Source organism: Cydia amplana, chromosome 14 (genome assembly GCF_948474715.1).
Source record: "Cydia amplana chromosome 14, ilCydAmpl1.1, whole genome shotgun sequence".
NCBI lineage: Eukaryota > Metazoa > Arthropoda > Insecta > Lepidoptera > Tortricidae > Cydia > Cydia amplana.
In genome coordinates, this window is record NC_086082.1 from 12,750,116 (window position 1) to 12,768,903 (window position 18,788).

General features: G+C 37.7%; 3 protein-coding genes across 4 annotated transcripts; 2 read left to right on the forward strand and 1 right to left on the reverse strand.

Moving 5' to 3' along the window:
• Nucleotides 1–663: 663 nt before the first annotated feature.
• LOC134653848 (uncharacterized) lies at nt 664–2,886 on the forward strand. 2 transcript variants are annotated; one of them, XM_063509211.1, is made up of 2 exons: nt 664–849; nt 2,696–2,886. In XM_063509211.1, the coding sequence occupies exons 1-2, from the start codon at nt 761–763 to the stop codon at nt 2,874–2,876; spliced, it is 270 nt and encodes an 89-aa protein (XP_063365281.1). In that variant the 5' UTR covers nt 664–760; the 3' UTR covers nt 2,877–2,886. The 2 variants fall into 2 exon arrangements, with proteins under 2 accessions (XP_063365281.1, XP_063365282.1); XM_063509212.1 differs by having other exon boundaries at nt 2,699–2,886.
• A 1,176-nt stretch (nt 2,887–4,062) lies between these two features.
• LOC134654357 (beta-1,4-N-acetylgalactosaminyltransferase bre-4-like) lies at nt 4,063–7,536 on the reverse strand. The gene is made up of 7 exons (XM_063509821.1): nt 7,485–7,536; nt 6,986–7,124; nt 6,413–6,511; nt 5,233–5,421; nt 4,840–4,962; nt 4,489–4,587; nt 4,063–4,309 (listed from the first exon to the last, which is right to left on the reverse strand). Exons 1-7 carry the CDS (start codon nt 7,534–7,536, stop codon nt 4,063–4,065), a joined length of 948 nt encoding a protein of 315 aa, XP_063365891.1.
• Nucleotides 7,537–10,314: 2,778 nt separating this feature from the next.
• LOC134654285 (beta-1,4-N-acetylgalactosaminyltransferase bre-4-like) lies at nt 10,315–15,381 on the forward strand. The gene is made up of 8 exons (XM_063509751.1): nt 10,315–10,382; nt 10,813–11,015; nt 11,502–11,637; nt 12,153–12,250; nt 12,890–13,073; nt 13,436–13,558; nt 14,036–14,131; nt 15,081–15,381. Exons 1-8 carry the CDS (start codon nt 10,315–10,317, stop codon nt 15,379–15,381), a joined length of 1,209 nt encoding a protein of 402 aa, XP_063365821.1.
• The last annotated feature ends 3,407 nt before the right edge of the window (nt 15,382–18,788 follow it).

Here is an 18,788-nt window from a genome sequence, read left to right on the forward strand (position 1 = left end):
ATACAGGTGGTAGGGTGATGTAGTGAATAAAATAAATTTCACGAAACTTGCCACAATATTCGAGTAAAGATGACATTTTAGAGCGTTTTCTTAAACATTAGTAAATATAAATTTTAGCTAAATATAATCGTGAAGATACAATAGCTAAACAATAACGAAGTCAATTTATTGTTCATCTGATTGACAATGTGTCAGTCAAAAACGTACTTACTCATTTCAAGTGGCGATATCGTTTAATAAAGAGGTTGATAAATGATAAGTGATAATTGTTTATGAAAATCAAAAATACTATTTGAAATCATCCTATAAGTGGTTTGACGTCATCCGCACTTTTTGTCCGACCCCTGGGTATTAGGTATGGTTTTTCTCATAGATTTTTCTGCATTTTTTCTGTAACTGGTGGTTGGGTATAATGGGGTAAAGTGTCATTCAATAGTACTTGCACTGACTTAATACTTTATTCTATATCAATGAGTACTTGCTAACTATGTAAACAAAAGTTACTAGTAATTTGACATTCAGTGTCAATTTTAGTATGGCGGTTTGTTGACAAAGTTAGCAAGTTCTATTGAATGACACTTTAGGTTACCTATCGCAAATAAAAAAAAAGTATAACAGACGTATCAAATGTCAACACTTTCTCTTTTTAAGTAATTATGAAATCGCTTCTGCTATGACAAATCATAAATAAACATACCTATTTTATTTGAATATCATAGCTTAAGTGAATGTTTTTTTTATCAAATTTAAAATTAAAAATATGCCGAAATATTACAGGTTCAGAGCCACTACGCCTACTCGCAAGGCAAGGCAAATTAAGGAGAAAGATATTAAAACGGAAGTGCAAAAGTAAGTGGAACCTTAATTCATATTAATTATCTAACTTGGCGGACATCAAAGTGTGTCTTATAATTATAAAAGTTAATTTCCTTTTTCCTTTTTTCTGGTGCCATTCCAACATGTAAGGTCAACCGGGATTAATGCAATTATGGGATAATTGCATCTATTTCGTTATTTCACGAATATGATTGGTCGGTTCACCCTCTATGTTACGTTTTATTACCAAGTAGCAGGCTTTTATCACTAGATGACGAGAGCTCTTGTAATTCACCTTGAAAAAAAGGGCTTATTGCCTCAAATAGACGCAATAACCCCATAGTGGCATTTATCCCGGTCGATACCCACAGACTTGTCATTCTCGCGCTCGCGCTTGACAGACAGCTGAAGTGTGCGAAAGGGAAGCCATCACGTATATGAACATCGCATGAGTGCGAAAGAGTCAGACTACAAACGAGAAAACGTGACCATTTTTGAGTTTGACGACGGCCGCGGACGGCCAAGAGCGTATCACTGTAATTTTCGATTTGAAAAATATACACAAATTCGGAAGAAAACTATTTGATAAAGTAATACAATGAAGATAGTGTCTTGTAGTGTACCGGATTTCAGTGTCACGGGGCCAAATAAACCTAGCAAATACTCATTTCAGAGGGCCTACCGCGAACCACGTTCGAAATGGTGCCTCCCTGTCACACTTACGTACGAATTTACACGTGCGACAGAGAGGCAACACGTCGAACGTGGTTCGCGGTAGGCCCTCAGAGGAATAATGATATTCCGAGCGAAATTTTCTAAACGATATTTTGTCAAATTAACAGCATAAAAAGTGTAAGAAGCCGGTTTATACAGTTGATTATAAGTTGTTCTTCCTTTGTGTGCTAATATTTTATTATATTACTCAATAATTTAAAATATTTTGTGTAAAAACATAAACTGTTACTTTACGCTAGGGCTTGACAAAATGTTCAGATGACAGTATCGATAACTTGTCGGTATATTAATAGCTATGTAATCATTTCTTCACAAGACATAATTAAGATATTAACCTTGATAACCGACTTCAAATAATAACGATTGTTATACCCTTTTTGAAGGTGCAGATGTTTAACAGTAAATTTAAACTTCACTTTCCAACTTCCAACACAGTAAGAGTTAGACTAAGATAAGGCTGTAACGATTTTGATAGCACACGGTGTGCAGGTGTTATTTTATACATCATAATGTCGTAGAATTTTAACGTTTAAAATAAAACATTTGAAAAAGTAGTCGATAAAGTAATCAAACACCGACAGATTATTAATATGTTGTAACATGACATCACTATTTTTGATCTCACATAGACAATTTACGCACACACTTGCATTTCATTTTTGGTCGCACTTTTGAAGATTGACAGTTGTTCTTGTCTATTCTAATTCTATGTCGATACCTTAGAGCAGTGGTTCCTAACCTTTTCAGTCCGGTCACCCCTATGACTAACTAGGGAACCTGATTGATTTTACCCCTCCTCCCAATGGTAATAAAAAATAAAACGTGTACGTTTGTTGTATCGTTATATTGGGTTAGCTTATTACTCCCGTAAAATACCAGTTTTACCCCCACGGGGTCATTACCCCCCAGGTTAGGAACCAATCCTCTGCATTGGTATATAACCAATTTTAATTGGAGGTCGGGTGAAGAATCTAGCAACCTTTGGCATGTCATTTTTACCGCCTTTTAATAAGACCATTTTTTAATTGATGTCTACTAGCTGTTACTTTAGTTTTAGTCTATAGATAGAACATTCTTTCATTCATTTTCATATAGATAAAAGTAATATAATTATGTAATATCAGCATGTTATTTGTTTAACCAGAAGGCCCGAGCATCCATACAATCTGCCTGAAGACATCCTCGGCCTGACACTAGTGTGCGCGGCGCCATCTTGGTATCTGCGCCGCACCGCGTGGCGCGAGAGCCCTACGATCGCAGGCCCGCTGCGTCAGCTCTCGTCTGTTGCTGGACGCGCCATCTTCATAGTCAAGCCGTCTTGGTGAAGGCTACGCCAGCTTAACAGCATGATGTTTACCAGTGCAAAAGTTTTATGTATTCAGTCATTATACTATTTATAATGTCCTAAGAATGCTGCCTTTCCATTGAGGCGGAGATGAGCGGAAATGAGAGGAATCAACCAGTATCAGCATTGGTTGTGATCCACATCTCCCGTGGATTTAGATTTAGTTGTACTAATGCTATTGGTCGATTCCTCTTATCTCCGCCTCAGTAGAAAGGCAGCCTGACTCCTGTTGCTCGCCTTTCACGAAACGCATGCGCACTTTAAAACATAGTACTTCAGGAAATGCACGCAAACAGCGACATTTTGTAAATATTTAGTTCGCAAATGAAGCGAGCTAGCACTGCATTCGCCAGAGTTTCTTCGTCGTGCAGGATTTTCTCATTTGTATGTTTTTGGTTGACCAACTGAAATTTCTCAACGACTAGTCGTGTTTTCAAAGGTATAACTGGCTAATATTATTTGTGAAAATTGTACTATTGCTAGTGGGTACTTAATTTGTTTTCCAATTTCCTTTAAATCCTGGACAATTTTAATGAAATAAAATAAATAAAACTAAAACAGCTGCTCTTTTATTAGGCATAGATACATGTATAGAATAATTTCACTTATCATCCCGGCACAGTCATCTAAGATGTGATGATTTGAAGTTACCTGAAAATATCTTGCACAAAAAACGCTCAAAATGTTTGACCATCTCAAAATATTTGTAGAGAAGAGGAGATGCGGTTATTCGAGAAATTTGCAACATTTTATTTCAACTCAGAATCACGACACAGACAGATTGAAGTAAAGAAAAATACGGAACCCTAAAAGTAGAGGTATTCCCAGTTTTTCATACAAATTTCGGGTGTCAGTTTTGTGATGGTCCATACAAAATGTAGGTATAGGAAACAGCGTCATAAAAATTGTATCTTTTTCCTTTTAAATCGACAGTCCTGGTGATTATCAGTAGAAATAACGCAAAAATTGATAACTATCAACTATACTATACTATTTGTATTTTATGGAAAAACTTTTCCAAAAAAGTATAAATACACTTTTAACACGTTCACTGTCCCGTGCCCCACATATGGGTCACCGCAAGGCCGTAAGGTTGACAGTTAACAGTTGGGACAGTGAACGTTGTTAACTGAAAATGCCCAGATATGTGACAAATGTTGGCGAAATTATAGCATAGCTATGAGCTCCTTCCTCACACTGTCAATTCTTTCTCGCATGCTTATTCTGTCCGCTTCTTTATATTTCTCGATTATCTTCGACAGCTGATGGTAGGTGGGCGACCGGCCGATGTCCGCCTTGATGTGGGTATAGAGGCGGTGGGGGACGACACTCTTCACGGAGTACTTTAGAGTGGACAGGCCCTCGTTTTTTAGAGTATTCTTGGCTTCCATCATAGCGATGAACCATTTGTATCTGTTTTAAAAGTTATAATTAAAAAATATTTATAAGTAAACTATGACTTATGTCAGCTGATTAATTTTCTTCCACTATTTTTTGGTTAGTTAAGTAGTTTACCAGAATAGGAAGCCTCACTAGTCACTTTCATGGTAGTAATAATGATGAAAGAGATTTTTTACTAATACAATACTTACCGTTGGTTCTTGTTGGTTGGGTTTCGCTTGTGGTACAACGAAGCATATCGAGCGATAGCCATGTTGTATCTTGATATGGTGTAACCCTTCATATGCAGTCTGTAATCAAAAATACTTGACATAATATTTAAAATCCCTGACTGTTAATGAACCAGTCATCTAGATTCGACAACTCACAGGACGCTGATTTACGTTGGTTAGAGGCGGTAGGTGGTGGTGGCCCACTAGGGTACTCGTATCTCCTAAATACGTAGGTAAGTACTGTACCTACAAGTGCGTCCCAGTCCCATAGTATTGTGGAATCTTGGCAAGCATCTTATTAATATACTAATGCAAAAAGTACAGGCTCACCTTAAGATCATGTCGTTGTTCTCACTGACCAAGCCCCAGTATGTGTTGCTGAAACCATTGACGTCGGTGAACTGTTGCAGTGTCATGGCTGTTACTCCGTCGAATTTGGTGTTGAAAAGAAGCCTGCAATGAACACTTACCAATATTTTATTCATTTTACAAGAGAACTACCACCACCCAAAAAAAACCGTTGGCTATAACATCAACTTGGAGAAGTTTGCTAGATGGTTGTGATTGTCATGGAAAAATTCATTCACTCACTCATTCGTATGGGACGAATGAATGAGAATTGATGGCCATTAATTAATTAATTCATTGACTGCCAATAACTATATAGCCTGCATCTAGCTGTCCAAGAAGTCTGCTTTTATTTTTAACATTCCCTATATTTACTTGAAATTTAGTCGGTCAACAGCAGCAGCGTGGTGCCTTGGATGCTTCTCGTGAGGGCAGGAGTAGATGTTCCGCTCGTCCATCGGTAGTAAGTCAATATCATGGAATATGAAGCACTGCCAATGGCTCACGTTCTGGCTCTCCAGGAAACCTACGTTCAGGAGCTTGCCACGATTGAAGTAGTCATACCTGTTGTAACATCAGCGAGAAAGTACAGGTCGATTCACAGGAGCTGGCACGAATGGAATGAACGAAATTTTCATTGCATGAGTGACACATCATCGGCATCGGTATACAGTCAGAGCCACCATTTTATTATTGGTTAATGTCATACAGACATAGATATTTTCATTCACTCATTCATTCCATTCGTGCCAGCTCTAGTGAATTGACCTGTAATAGGTCTACAATTCTAGTCTACACGCACAGTATAGAGGTATGAAATGTCAATAATTATAATAATACCTAATCAATATCATATAAGTATTTTGTCAAAAATATCATTTTTAGGGTTCCGTACCCAAAGGGTAAAAAACGGGACCCTATTACTAAGACTTCGCTGTCCGTCCGTCCGTCAGTCCATCCGTCCGTCCGTCTGTCACCAGGCTGTATCTCATGAACCGCGATAGCTAGACAGTTGAAATTTTCACAAATGATGTAATTATCTCTGTTGCCGCTATAACAACAAATACTAAAAATAAAATAAAATAAATATTTAAGGGGGGCTCCCATACAACAAACACGATTTTTTTGCTCTATTTTTTGTTGATGGTGCGGAACCCTCCGTGCGCGTGTCCGACTCGCACTTGGCTGGTTGTTATACAAGCATTAACGCTAACTGTACTTTTCTTTCAACAGGCAATACTCATCGAACCAATTCCAACAAACCCAATCACATTTAGGCTGCGTTGTTTTATCACAGAGTTCCTATCACCTCCTCCTGTGTCGATCATCAGATCAGCTCGATGGTACCGTACCGTATCTAATATTGCATTGTTACCCAGCTTACAGCTTATAGCTTTGTGCAGTTCAAGCTCAATCGAAAATTGGGAAGTGGGTCTAATTTAGCTAGCAAGAATTGATCCGAACAGACATATTAAGTAGGTACAAACAAACATTACAAATTAAATAAAAGCTGCGCAAGAGACAAATCAGTTATTGTTATTTAAACACGTCTTACCTTACTTGTTCGATGATAAATATAGCGTATTCTAGTTTTTGTTTCATTAGGAACTGATGCATGTGGTTTAGGAATATCGGCAACTGCTGCTTGCGATCTCTATAACAAATACATTAATAAATAAACAACAACAGAACTAAATCAAATCAAAATAAATCGAAAATGGGCCTTACAGACTAACATACATGTGCACAATAATTATAATCTTAGAAACGAAGTCAGTAAGAATCCTTGCTAAGAGTAGGTACAAGTAGTAGTGCAGCAGAAGTTGCTAAGCGGGCTCGCCCGCTTAGCAACTTAACTTAGCTTAGGTGATTTTGAACACCTCGGTGTTCAAAATCACCTTGACATGCTCTAGCTTATTCTCTTATAGTCGCGTCAAGATCATTTTGAACACCTCGCCCGCTTAGCAACTTCTGCTGCTGACTGTATCTAACTAAGTACCTACGTACCTTTTACCTTAGTTACCAAATATTCAGGGTCATCACTCAAATAAATCACCACAGGGTTTTGCCCAGGTTTTCAGCTTTCTAGACAAGTTTGCTAATACTAACAAAATTGTAGTCTACGTACCTGAAAGGCACTATAATGGCCACTTTATGTTGGGCGGTGCAATCGTGTGGCGAGAACTGCCCGCCCCACTTTACCTCTGGAAATGCATGCTCATCCAAATCTTCCAGGTCTATGTATGTCCTATTTACTGAGATGGGACCTGAAATATTACGAAAACTGACAGCTGGTACGTGCCTATGCACATCATTGTAAACAGTCACCTGAAATAGTATGTTACACAACGAAGGCCGCAAAAATATCTGACACAATCTTATTCGTAGAGCCATAAGAGCATGTCACATATTTTGGCGGCCTTCGAAGCGGCTGCGCAACATATTATGGGTCACTCTGAGAAGATTTACTTCTTAGATGTGTGCCGTGGTCATAACTCGAACTTTATAGTGGCGACATGGTGGCGAATAAATCTCTATCTTAGGTATTATTATTGCACTCTTCAGACTTATCAAGTATATAATATACATAATATATTTAAAAGCCTATATTTGGCCTATAAGCTTACCTAAATTTGGAGGTAATTCGCATATCGGTATTTCGTGTCGTACTTGTAGCATCTCGTGCCTGCATGAACATATACATATTACATTATAAGTGCAAGATTAAATTTCCTATTAAGTTTATATAAATAATTACGCACAATATTTAATCAAAAATACCACGCCTGGGTCTACCTCAGCTTAAACCAACATCTAAACATCACTTATCACAATGCTATTTATCATCTCGCTACATAGTTAAAATACTTCTACGCGAGCTACAAAATTCTGTAATTATATAAAAACTCTATACCTGCGATAGTTGTGAAGTGTGTTGCAAAGTATTCGGAAGGCAAGTATTGCAAATGTTAGTAAGAAGCAGATAATTACATATTCTCTCCTTCGTAGAAAATCAGGCTTAGTTAAGACCAGGCCGTATCCTGAAATTGTATGTAATTTATAGCTATCGAAACATACTAAACCTAATATAAATTTAATTACTACAATAAGTACAAAAAATATATACTACTTATTTAATTAAAAATAGTAAAAGGAACATATAACATAGGTACCTACTTGATAATTTTCGCTGCATGTTGATTCACGGCTAAAACGTATATGAAGTGCATGTGTAATTGTGTAGATATACTTACTGAAAAAATTGTTTTTGAAGTAAGGTCAATGTGGCTAATTGCGTCATAGGGACTATTCCGTCCACGTCCACTAGTGTTTTTTTTTCGAAAAACGAACAAAATTGATAATTTCATCGACAAAGCAGCGATTGCTTTTAGTTTCAGCAATCAAACGCAGATGGGAAGAAATATACGCTCGTAGACGGAAATACCCCTATAAAGGAATTAGCCACATTGCCCTTACCTAAGTAGGTAGGATATTTTTGTAAATATTACCGAAGTTATCATTATCATTTAATTAAAATTCGGAAAATACGCAATATAATTTAAAACAGCTACTTAATACATGCTGACTGGATAGGCTGGTACGAACCTTTAATTAAACTAAGTAAGTTGTTTCAGGAAAAATATAATCTATCCTAATTTGGGTGTCCAGACTTAAACTCGATTTGTTTAAATTATTATGTTTGCAAAAATAGCATTAAGAGAAATCTGTGATAGATGCCCAAATGCAAATGAAATGCAAGTCAAATGAAGTCAAATGTCATGCCGAAAGTACTTTTTTAATTCTACCTATTTCTTAAGACTTCCGCTTGATGTTGTGTGCTTGATGAAAATAAGGAGTGCGAATAGTAGGAATTACCTTTTCGTACGTGTATATCTTTAAATCTTCGACATAAGCACTACATTGTGCTCAGGGCCGGATCTAGTGTAGAGCGAGAGGGGGGGGGGGGGGGGGGTGGAAAATACGCTTGAAAACTTCAACGAAGGGCGCCAAAACCCGATTTCGTCGATGAAAATGATGGATGGTTGATTTGGATGAAAATAAAATTGCTTCCCATACATTCCGCGTCTCTTTTTCCGCACAGACTACTATGTTGACATCGCGCCTTGATAATAGAGGCGTGTTCAGATATTTGTGAGCACCTCGGCCGCCCCGATATATCTGATGGCGACTGTTCAAAAACTGGGCATTAGGTTGTTATCGTTTTTATTATCGCGCAATCTACGTTTAATTTAAACGTAATTTTGATATCGCAAGCCATTTAATTATTTTTAAGAGTAGTATATAATAAAAAGCACATAACACGCAATGTAGGTACCTAACCACCAACAATTGAGTTGTTGCGAGTGTGTCTGTGTGTTGTGTGTGTGATCAATCGATTTGTATCACAGACCAGTTGGTATCTCACTAGGCAGTGAGATACCAACTGGTCTGTGATACAAATCGATTGATTAAAAGCTGACGAATGATGTACTTACCTAATTAAAAACCAGGTTCAACTGACATATCAAAACATTTAAAGCATTGGTGACGTATATGCCTATAATTGGATTAAATGCGTCCATGGACTACGGTGAGCACTTACAATCTGGCGGTCGGTGTGGTTGTTTGCCACTAAATAATAAAATAATTATTTCCGATTTGATTTCATAAAGTGGAATTTAGAGCGCCGATTTTTTTAACCGACGAAAAAAAACGGAGGAGGTTCTCAAGTCGACGCGTATATATATTTTTTTATGTATGACCACGCATAACTTTTTACAGAGTAGTTCGATTTTGATAATTATTTTTTTATTGGAAAGGGTATACCTCGGAGTTGGTCCCATATAAATTTGGAAAAAAAAATCCAACCTTAAGGGTAGGAAAATAGGGGATGATTGATTTTTCACTCACCGATTGAAACTAAAAATGGAAAAATAAAAACTTTTTACAAAAAAAATAAAACCGACTTCAAAAAGGATGAAATAAAATATTATCCTTTTTGAAGTCTATGCGTTACCAACTGATATGTTTGAAGTCGGTGCCAAGCCAAGTAGTAACAATATTCTACCAGTCAAAAATAATCAGCTTTATGGCTATAAATCCATAACTACTTGGCTTGGCACCGACTTCAAACATATCAGTTGGTAACGTTGGTAACGCATAGAATTCAAAAAGGATAATATTTTATTTCATCCTTTTTGAAGTCGGTTTTTCTTATTGATTGGCCGAGGTGTTTCTGTGTATACCTACTACTTTTCTCTGCGACGAAGTGGGAAAACGGCGCTTAGCGCACCGAATCGAAATGTGACGTTTTCCGCACGAAGAACAGAAAAAATCTTATTTTTCCAGGTTTACCGCAGGGCGGCAAAAGGGAGGGCAAACCAAGCGCCACTGCGCTTCTGGGTTATTTTGGCGATTGCATTCTTATTTATCATGCACGAATTGTACTCATTTTTCATGGATTCATCAAACGAACGAAGACTCTCTAAAAAATACACAGTATTTTTCCTCACAAAGGAAAGCACGTAAGAAACTGTTTGCAGCTTAAAAACTCTTTGGTCAACATAAGGCAGTTTTATCAGTGCTTTATTATAAGGCCCACTTGCACCATTCCACTAACGCGGGGTTAACCGGTTAGACCTGGAGTTACCATGGTTACCAGTAAAAATTGACACTAGGTTAACGATTTAACCGCTTAACGGTGCAAGTGGGCCTTATTAATTATTACCTGTATCGATCTTACATTGTAGATATAATACCGTTTTCATAAATCCACAGTTCTACGTCCAGATTTATACATCCACAGTGGACCGAAGCGCTACTCAGCACAGCCGATACAAAAGAAAAGGCCAATAATCCCAGTCTTACTCTGCGGCCCGAAACGTTAAGGCCTAAAAACGTCAGTGACGTCACCGGAAAGTTTTATGACTTTCTTGACCTAAATGATGTCGTCAGGGGACGCGACGGCAGCACCGTCAGTGACGTAAACGTTGTCAGTGGCGTCAACGTCATTAAGGACGTAAGCGTTGTCAAGGGCGACGTGAATGTCAGTGGCTTCAAAGTTCTGAGTGACGTCAACCTCGTCAGTGACGTCACTGAAGAAACTAATGAATTAGCAAATAACGAACGAAAGTTGTGTGATGTGCCGTCGGATTTAGGTACATTCCTCATCATTTTGTTTGAACCGTACTACCCAATATTGTTATTTTCTAAAACAGGGCTTAATCGCGTATAAATTACCTTGAAAATGATTGTATTTTCGAGGTTGACATTGTCGTCGTGGTCCCGGAGACTAATAGGCAGCTTAAAGATGACAACAACATTTTCTATCTGCGCGAGCTGTTTTGATGTTTGATCTTCAATTTGAACGTTTTGCTTACTAGTATCCTTACCACGAGTTTGACATTGACATAAGTGCTAGCGACTGCGTAAACTAACTCACAATGCATTTCTCTCTCATACTATCATTGGTGCTAGCTAGATGCATTGCGTTTGCGTTGTACGCAGGGCCGTGTAAAACTCATGGTGAGGGTGCAGGTTAAGTACTGTTTTAGTGATTAACAATATTATTTTTAATGTTATTGTTGATTTACGGGTAATGACTAATTTTAATGCTTATTATATAAACTAAATTCACATTTCAGGTCCAATTTCAGCGAATACATCAGATATATCGCTAGATGTCGTGGAGCAGACATATCCTGAGGTGAAGTTGGGAGGGCGGTACTCACCGCCCGACTGCTTGGCTAGGCACAGAGTTGCGATCATAGTACCCTACAGGTTCGCAAACATGGAATAGACATGTTTATATTATTTGCTTGAATGAGCTCTATTTGCCCTAGGTTCATTGGGTCGATTGTTATTTTATCAATTTATTGTGCGTTTGAACTGGGTTTGATACGACCTTGTGGCGACTATCTTAGTGATTGGCGCACATCTCACACATGACTTCACTTCGAATAATTTGACGGTTTGGACTCACTTATTTTTAGTCACGACGAGTGCACGACGGCCGTGTATCGCGTACTGCGGCGCGCGTGAACGCTGCACGTACTGCTTGAGAAAGGAGACCTAGGCTCACTGAAACGTCTCGCGCGAGTGACTCAAACAAGTGAGCCCAAAACGTTAAATTATTCAATGTTAGTATGTCTCACATCAGTTTAAATTCGATAACTTCCACTTCATTACGCCTGCACCAATCAGCGCGTGTGATCTACAAGGTCGTATCAAAATTAAATCAAAAACGTAACAAATTGTTGAATCTGAATAGGGTTCTCGTTAACTTATTTTTGCAGAGATAGACTGAAGAACTTGGCAACATTCTTGAATCACATGCATCCGTTTCTGATTAAACAACAACTAGATTATGGTATATTCATCGTGGAACAAAAAGGTACCTATTTAAAAAAAAAACAGTATCACTTTGGTGCTAGCCGTCCAATAAATACCTAATTAATTAAAACTTTTTATGTTCTGACATTTTCAAAATTAACGCGCTTTATTTTTTCTCGCTTTTGAAGATACGTGCACGACTTTCCAGGGTTAGCCAAATTCCTCGAAGTTAACCGTTTATACACGGTTAAAATATACTTTTAACTCCGAGCTTTAACGGTTAACTCCGAGTTAGCTAACCCTGGAACGTGCAAGTGGCAAAAATTGTTTGGCCTGTTGACATTTTTTGCTACTTGTACTATATTTCTCTGGAACAACAAATTTTTTTTCACTAAGTATTTTGGAACTTGTCTTAAAATCAAAATTGTTTAGCAAGACCCCTCTTAGAATAATGGTTCTCACTTCTCATAATTAAGCTCGGGACACATTTATCCCACGTACACAACGTATGCAATGCATTATGACATCTGCACCCTAAAATTTGTATGCTTAGAAACATACCTGTCATACGCAACGCAACGCAAGACAAGTATGTTTCTAAGCATACAACTTTCAGGGTTCACAGATTGTTATAATGCATTGCATACGTTGCGTACGTGGGATAAGTGTGTCACTGCCTTGATGATCACCGTTTCTTCAGGTACACGAGAGTTCAACCGCGGCAAGCTCATGAACGTAGGTTTCCTCGAGGCTGGTGGTTGGCAGTGCTACATATTCCACGACATTGACTTGTTGCCACTCGACCAGCGAAACCTCTACTCTTGTCCGCACCCGCGGCACCCGAGGCTGTATAACGCCGGTGCGTTGGAGGCAAATGAGCTCAAGTAAGAATAAAAAAAAATACTGGGGACTTATTTCTCATGCAGCAATCAACACTTTCATAATTTTTTCAGTCATATTTTTCAGTCAATAATCTCTATGACTATGAATACTTTTTAGGGTTTCGTACCTCAAAAGATAAAAACGGAACCCTTATAGGAACACTCGTGCGTCTGTCTGTCTGTCCGACCATTCCCAACCCTTTCTCCTACACTACTAAGTCTAAAATTTTGAAAAAAATATATAAAATAGATGACAGGAAAACCTATTAGAAATGTGCAGTCAAGCGTGAGTCGGACTTAATGTACAGAACCCTTGGAACGCGAGTCCGCCTCGCACTCGGCCGGTTTTTTTTTTAATGTTTTAGAGCTACAATGAAAGAGAATTTTGGTGGAGTCACTGCCGTGACTGTGAAGCAATTTGCCAATGCTAACGGCTACTCCAATGGTTATTGGGGATGGGGCGGCGAGGACAATGACTTGTATTACAGGTAAGCATAGGGCCCATTTAGGTGCGAGAACTCGCATGCGAGTTTCATTATATTGCGTCATTTGATCGGTGGGCTGAATTGATGGTACCTCAATGGTCCGTAATGTAATTAAAATCGCATGCGAGTTCCCGCGCCGTCTAAATGAGCCCTTAGCTATAGATCTTTTCTTATCGAATCGTGGGCCTTGTTCTTGTAAGTGCCATATCGTAAGGGGCCGATTTATTAATTTCGAGCGCTCGATTTCCTCACTCGAAAATCTGTGGAAACAGCGATTCGATATTTTCGAAATACGTGCTGGGACTTGCCGTTGCTTGTAACTAGTTTTTGTATTACTCATATTTGTCACTAATAGGTGCTTATAGGTTTATAAGTTTAGCTGTACTACGTATGTAACACTTAAAAATATGGATTAAATTATTTTAAATAAAAATATTTAATTGAGTGCTTAGTGGTCTGTAAACTTGATTGTAATTGCAGACTGTCAGGTTCGGGGTACACAGTCACCCAGTACAACTCAACTATAGCTCGGTATAGAGCGTTACAGCACAAACAAAAATCACGGAACCCAAGAAGGTAACATTGTTTCTAAATTAACATAAGGTCTGGTAAGTCCGTGCGGAAAGAGAAGAGTCGTGGAATGTATCGAGCCCCATACATTCCACGACTCTTCTCTTTCTGCACAGACTCTATTAAGGTTGATTTAAATAGGTATATAATATACAGTCACCTGCAATAATATGTTACTCCTCGAGGACCGCAAAAATATGTGACACGCTCTTAGGGCTCTGCAAATAAGCTCGTGTCAGATATTTTTGCGGCCTTCGTTGTGTAGGACGACATTACTTGAATTATATTCAACTATAGGGATGATGACACATGTTGAATTTTATAACAAAATCTAGCAAAATAGATAGCAAATGAGCAATTTATCATAATAAATATTGTGGATGTTAAAAAAATATATGGAAATAATATATTTGATCCTAAACACAAACCTGATTGATTGATACCATAAATGAAAATTTGTCATGTACGGTTATTGTACACGTACAGTCAGCATCAAAAGTAACGGATCAAAAGTACCTATTCCAAAATGCCTGATACATTTGGCGTTGGCGCGCTAATATATTCGCAACTGTAGGTATGTTGATACTGACTGTAACTAGGTACGTAAAGATATACCTAAATAAATAGTTGTACCATAACGAGCTAAGTATTAAATATGAGCTTATTCTTAAATATGTTCCGTGGTAGTATGCTCCTAAACCGTGTCCTGTTTGAGTAGGTAGGTAATTGTAAACAATAAAGGCTTCGTCACATAGGCGCGTTTTCCGGGCGCGGCGTGAGCGGGGCGTGAGCATTTTATATGTAAAAGCGGCGCGCCCCGCTCACGCCGCGCTCGAAAAACGCGCCTGTGTGACGAAGCCTTAATGGTTTTTAGTTGTTAGGGTCATTTCTGACGGCATGAATTTGTATATAGACGCAACGGTAGACCAATTTTCTAAGATTCTAATTCTTCCAGATACCGACTACTTCTTCAAACGATTTCGGCCCTCCAATCCGACGGATTGACCTCCTTGGAGTACAGACTTGTTTCCAAAACTCATTATAAACTCTACACACACATAGTGGTCAACATCGACCATACCTACCATGAAGTACAAGAGCTATTTCAAGAGCATAACAATTTTAAACATTTGAAGGAAGTGTTTGTTCTCCCTGCAAAACTAAGTCGTCTCCACGAATCAACAACTGTTACCCAAGATAAACGTAAACGTCGACCAGGAACTACAAGACCTAATTCATTCAAGATTTCGAATTAACAGAGAACATTATTCTTAAAGTACCAGGATGCCTTTTTGATGATGAGAGATCTTTTTTGATCTGGAGAAGTGTTTGCTAACGGGTCTTTGCTCTCCTATCTACTTTTCGCATTTGGACTTCGAATAAATTTAAATGCTGAAATCAAGTTCGTTAAAAAATGCCTGCGATATAATGTAATGACAGACAGACTGACGGTTTTTGCAATTTTGGCATTAACACATTCAGTGCCAGCATGAGCTAGGTACGCGTTTCGAGCGGAGCCGATAACATCAGAAAACCCTTACGTAGCGAAAAGCGCCTACGAACAGGGAATCCGCGTTAGCAGTGAATGTGTGCATTTAGGGCTCATTTAGACGGTGCGACAACTCGCATGCGAGTTTCATTGCGGGTTCCGATCGGTCGGTTGAATAGGGATTATGACACATGTTGAATTTTAGAACAAAATCTAGTAAAATAGATAGCAAACGGAGAATTTATCACAATAATGTGGATATTAAAATAAAATATGGAAATGTTACAAAAATACAGGACCTGAAAGTTTCAAAATTTAAGTTTTTTTTTACTTCCAAAAACGATAAATGTAAGGGTACCATTCAATTCCTTACATTTTATCCAAAAAAATATTGTAGGTATAGCAACTACTACTAGCAACACAAACGCAATATTTCACCGACAAAAACGCAATTTTCTTGTTTTGTCCATACTACAAGATGGGCTCTCAGAGACCTTGACGTCACGTTCACTTGTCGTTTTGTTAAGGGCGTTTCACGAGTGAAGTGCGATTGTCGGCCTTTGACTACAATTTCTGACTTTTGTGTTACTTTAATGCAATGGGTCCCATATTGACATTTGATCCTAAAAACAAACCCGATCGATTGATACCATAAATGAAAATTAGTCATGTAGCCTATTGGATGTAACCAACAGTCCGCAATGTAACTAAAATCGTATGCGAGTTCGCATCAAGCCGTCTAAATCATCCCTTAGTGCCAGCGCGAGTTACGCGAAACGAGCGTAGCCGGGAAAACTCGAACGTAGTTAAACGCCTACGAACCACTGACTTAATATAAAAGAAATAGACACACAAAGCAGAACAAAAACGTCAAGAAATGTGGATCCCAATGACGTTTCGCACCATTTGCATTGATGATAAAAACGCTTACGTAAATTTTGAGTCAAGATAAATGTTTCGTACAGAAAAGAGCTTAATGTCGTAAGCATTAAGTGTCAAATTTGCAAACATAAGTACCAACACTGTTAAAAAATTTAGTCCGATGGCACTAAACGTAACGTATTTACGTCAAACAACGTCAAACGAGAATAATGAACGAATGGAGTCACTTTGGTACACTTGAATAGGTATTACTGTACAGGAAAACCAATTGAAGTAATAAATAAAACAAATTTAATTTAATCGGGAGCTCAAATAAAATTAATTCGTGGTTCAAATTCAAACAAATCAAATTTTTAATTCGTAAGTATACGTCTTTAAATACTAATTTCCTTGAAATAAATTCTACTTATTAAATAACTGTGTATTTAAGATCTACATTTACTCATAGCGCGGGTGCACGGGGACATTTAGATACTGATTGGATTTTTTTTTATAAAGTCTACCTATACTTTATAAAAAAAATCTTGTGGTTGTCACTGTGTTCCGACAGGTTTAGCATTTACAGTTAGTCGATATAAGCCCTTATTGGTGGTGTATATGTCGGAAACAGGGAAATGGGCCGAACACACAAGTGCCGTTTAGCCTTGTTTAAAACTGCATCACCCCTATCTCTTGCTATAATTAAATAGCAGTCCACTTTGCACGTCGCATAGGTTTTCTTGGAAATCTTGAATTTAAACATAATATTATTTCTTATCAATTCCATATAAAAATATAAAAAAATATTGACCTCACATCGACTCATTAGATTTTTGTTCCTTAACATCCCTTCTTTGGTACTAACAAATTAATTTATTCAAAACCATAAAATTACCACCAGATTACATAAATTATGTAATGCTATCCAAAGAACTAACCGAAAGAAATACATTCCATCCTTTTTCCTTGTTTTATCATTGTTATTTGTACATATTTTAACGGCACATTTCGTAATTGTTGACAACTTCACATTTGAGCGTTTCAAACAAGACTAAACGAAAAAGTAATGCATGATCTGTTTTGACATCACTTTTGTGGGGCCATTTTTGGCGGCTGATTGGGTATCCAGTTCTTTATACTATATCAATGCTACGAACAGAACACCCGCTTAGCGGGACACTGGCAGTGAATATGTTAATTGCCGCGACTACTTACACCTAAACACGGCGATTGGACGTTCAGAGAAAGGCTGAAGAAATAAATAAACGACTTGGTTTAGACGACCACCGAATAAAAATATGTCTACTTGAACCCTTCTCTCTTTGTATGTTTCTTATAAGTCTTATAACTGAAGAACAACATCATAAATATTCGGGACATCGATCCGCACTTTCCAGTGTTTAACAAAGGGTAGGAGAATAAAATACAAGCAATTTAAAAAACGAAAAATTTATTTATAAAAACCAATAAGACAAAATAAAATTCAATGAGCTTATCACCTTATCTTAAGTATCTCAATGGTCACTTATATTACCTACCGGTTGTATATACATTCTAACGTGCGCTTCGCGCTTGACACATTCCCAAATAACCTTCTTTAGACCCACGTCCAAAAATCTTATACATCAACGGACTTTGCTATCGTGAATTATAAATCAAATCTTGTCAGTAAAAAAAGGCGCGAAATTCAAATTGTCTATGGCACGATATCCCTTCGCGCCTACATTTTTAAAATTTGCCGCCTATTTCTACTGACAAGATCTGCTTGACCAGATATAGTAAACTTAAATACATATTTCTAGTTGTTCGTCGATTGCATTATTTTATATGTACTGTTTATAAGCTTTCCTAAAACAATTTTAAAATTATCTTTCACGGAATGCCAACAAATAATTTATTGCCGCGTCCTGGTTCCCAGAGACCTCAAACCCCAAAATGTAATTATAACTCCTATTAAACAAGGTTCCAAATTCAAAAACAGAACAATAGCTTCTAAGATCCATGACTGAGATACAAATTGCCCAAATAGGTCTACAATACATCTTTTGATTATATAATTAGTTATGACATTAAGTGAATTGTATCTCATAATCATAACTCGTAATTCGAGTATCCGCCTATCCAATACAATAACAATATTTGTTAGAAACAAAGGTCAAAAATATAGGTAATTGTTTGAAAGAGAGGCAAACCGTGAAGTTGCTTCATTAAACGTGACCTTGGTGGTATATAAGATTCCTGTATCCTTTCACAACCATTGAGGTATATAACAAGAGACGACATCTCGACAAAATGTTTCCGCACCTCAGAGAA

Coding starts and splice junctions, on each gene's coding strand:
- LOC134654357 (XM_063509821.1), bottom strand. CDS start 7,536: ATGCTACAAGTACGACACGAAATACCGATATGCGAATTACCTCCAAAT. Junction 4,963..5,232: donor GTTGACCGACTAAATTTCAA/GTAAATATAGGG, acceptor TGTTCATTGCAG/GCTTCTTTTCAACACCAAAT. Junction 4,310..4,488: donor CCAACCAACAAGAACCAACG/GTAAGTATTGTA, acceptor CTTTTAAAACAG/ATACAAATGGTTCATCGCTA.
- LOC134654285 (XM_063509751.1), top strand. CDS start 10,315: ATGGATTCATCAAACGAACGAAGACTCTCTAAAAAATACACAGTATTT. Junction 11,638..12,152: donor GCGATCATAGTACCCTACAG/GTTCGCAAACAT, acceptor TTATTTTTGCAG/AGATAGACTGAAGAACTTGG. Junction 12,251..12,889: donor ATTCATCGTGGAACAAAAAG/GTACCTATTTAA, acceptor CCGTTTCTTCAG/GTACACGAGAGTTCAACCGC.
- LOC134653848 (XM_063509211.1), top strand. CDS start 761: ATGCCGAAATATTACAGGTTCAGAGCCACTACGCCTACTCGCAAGGCA. Junction 850..2,695: donor ATTAAAACGGAAGTGCAAAA/GTAAGTGGAACC, acceptor TTGTTTAACCAG/AAGGCCCGAGCATCCATACA.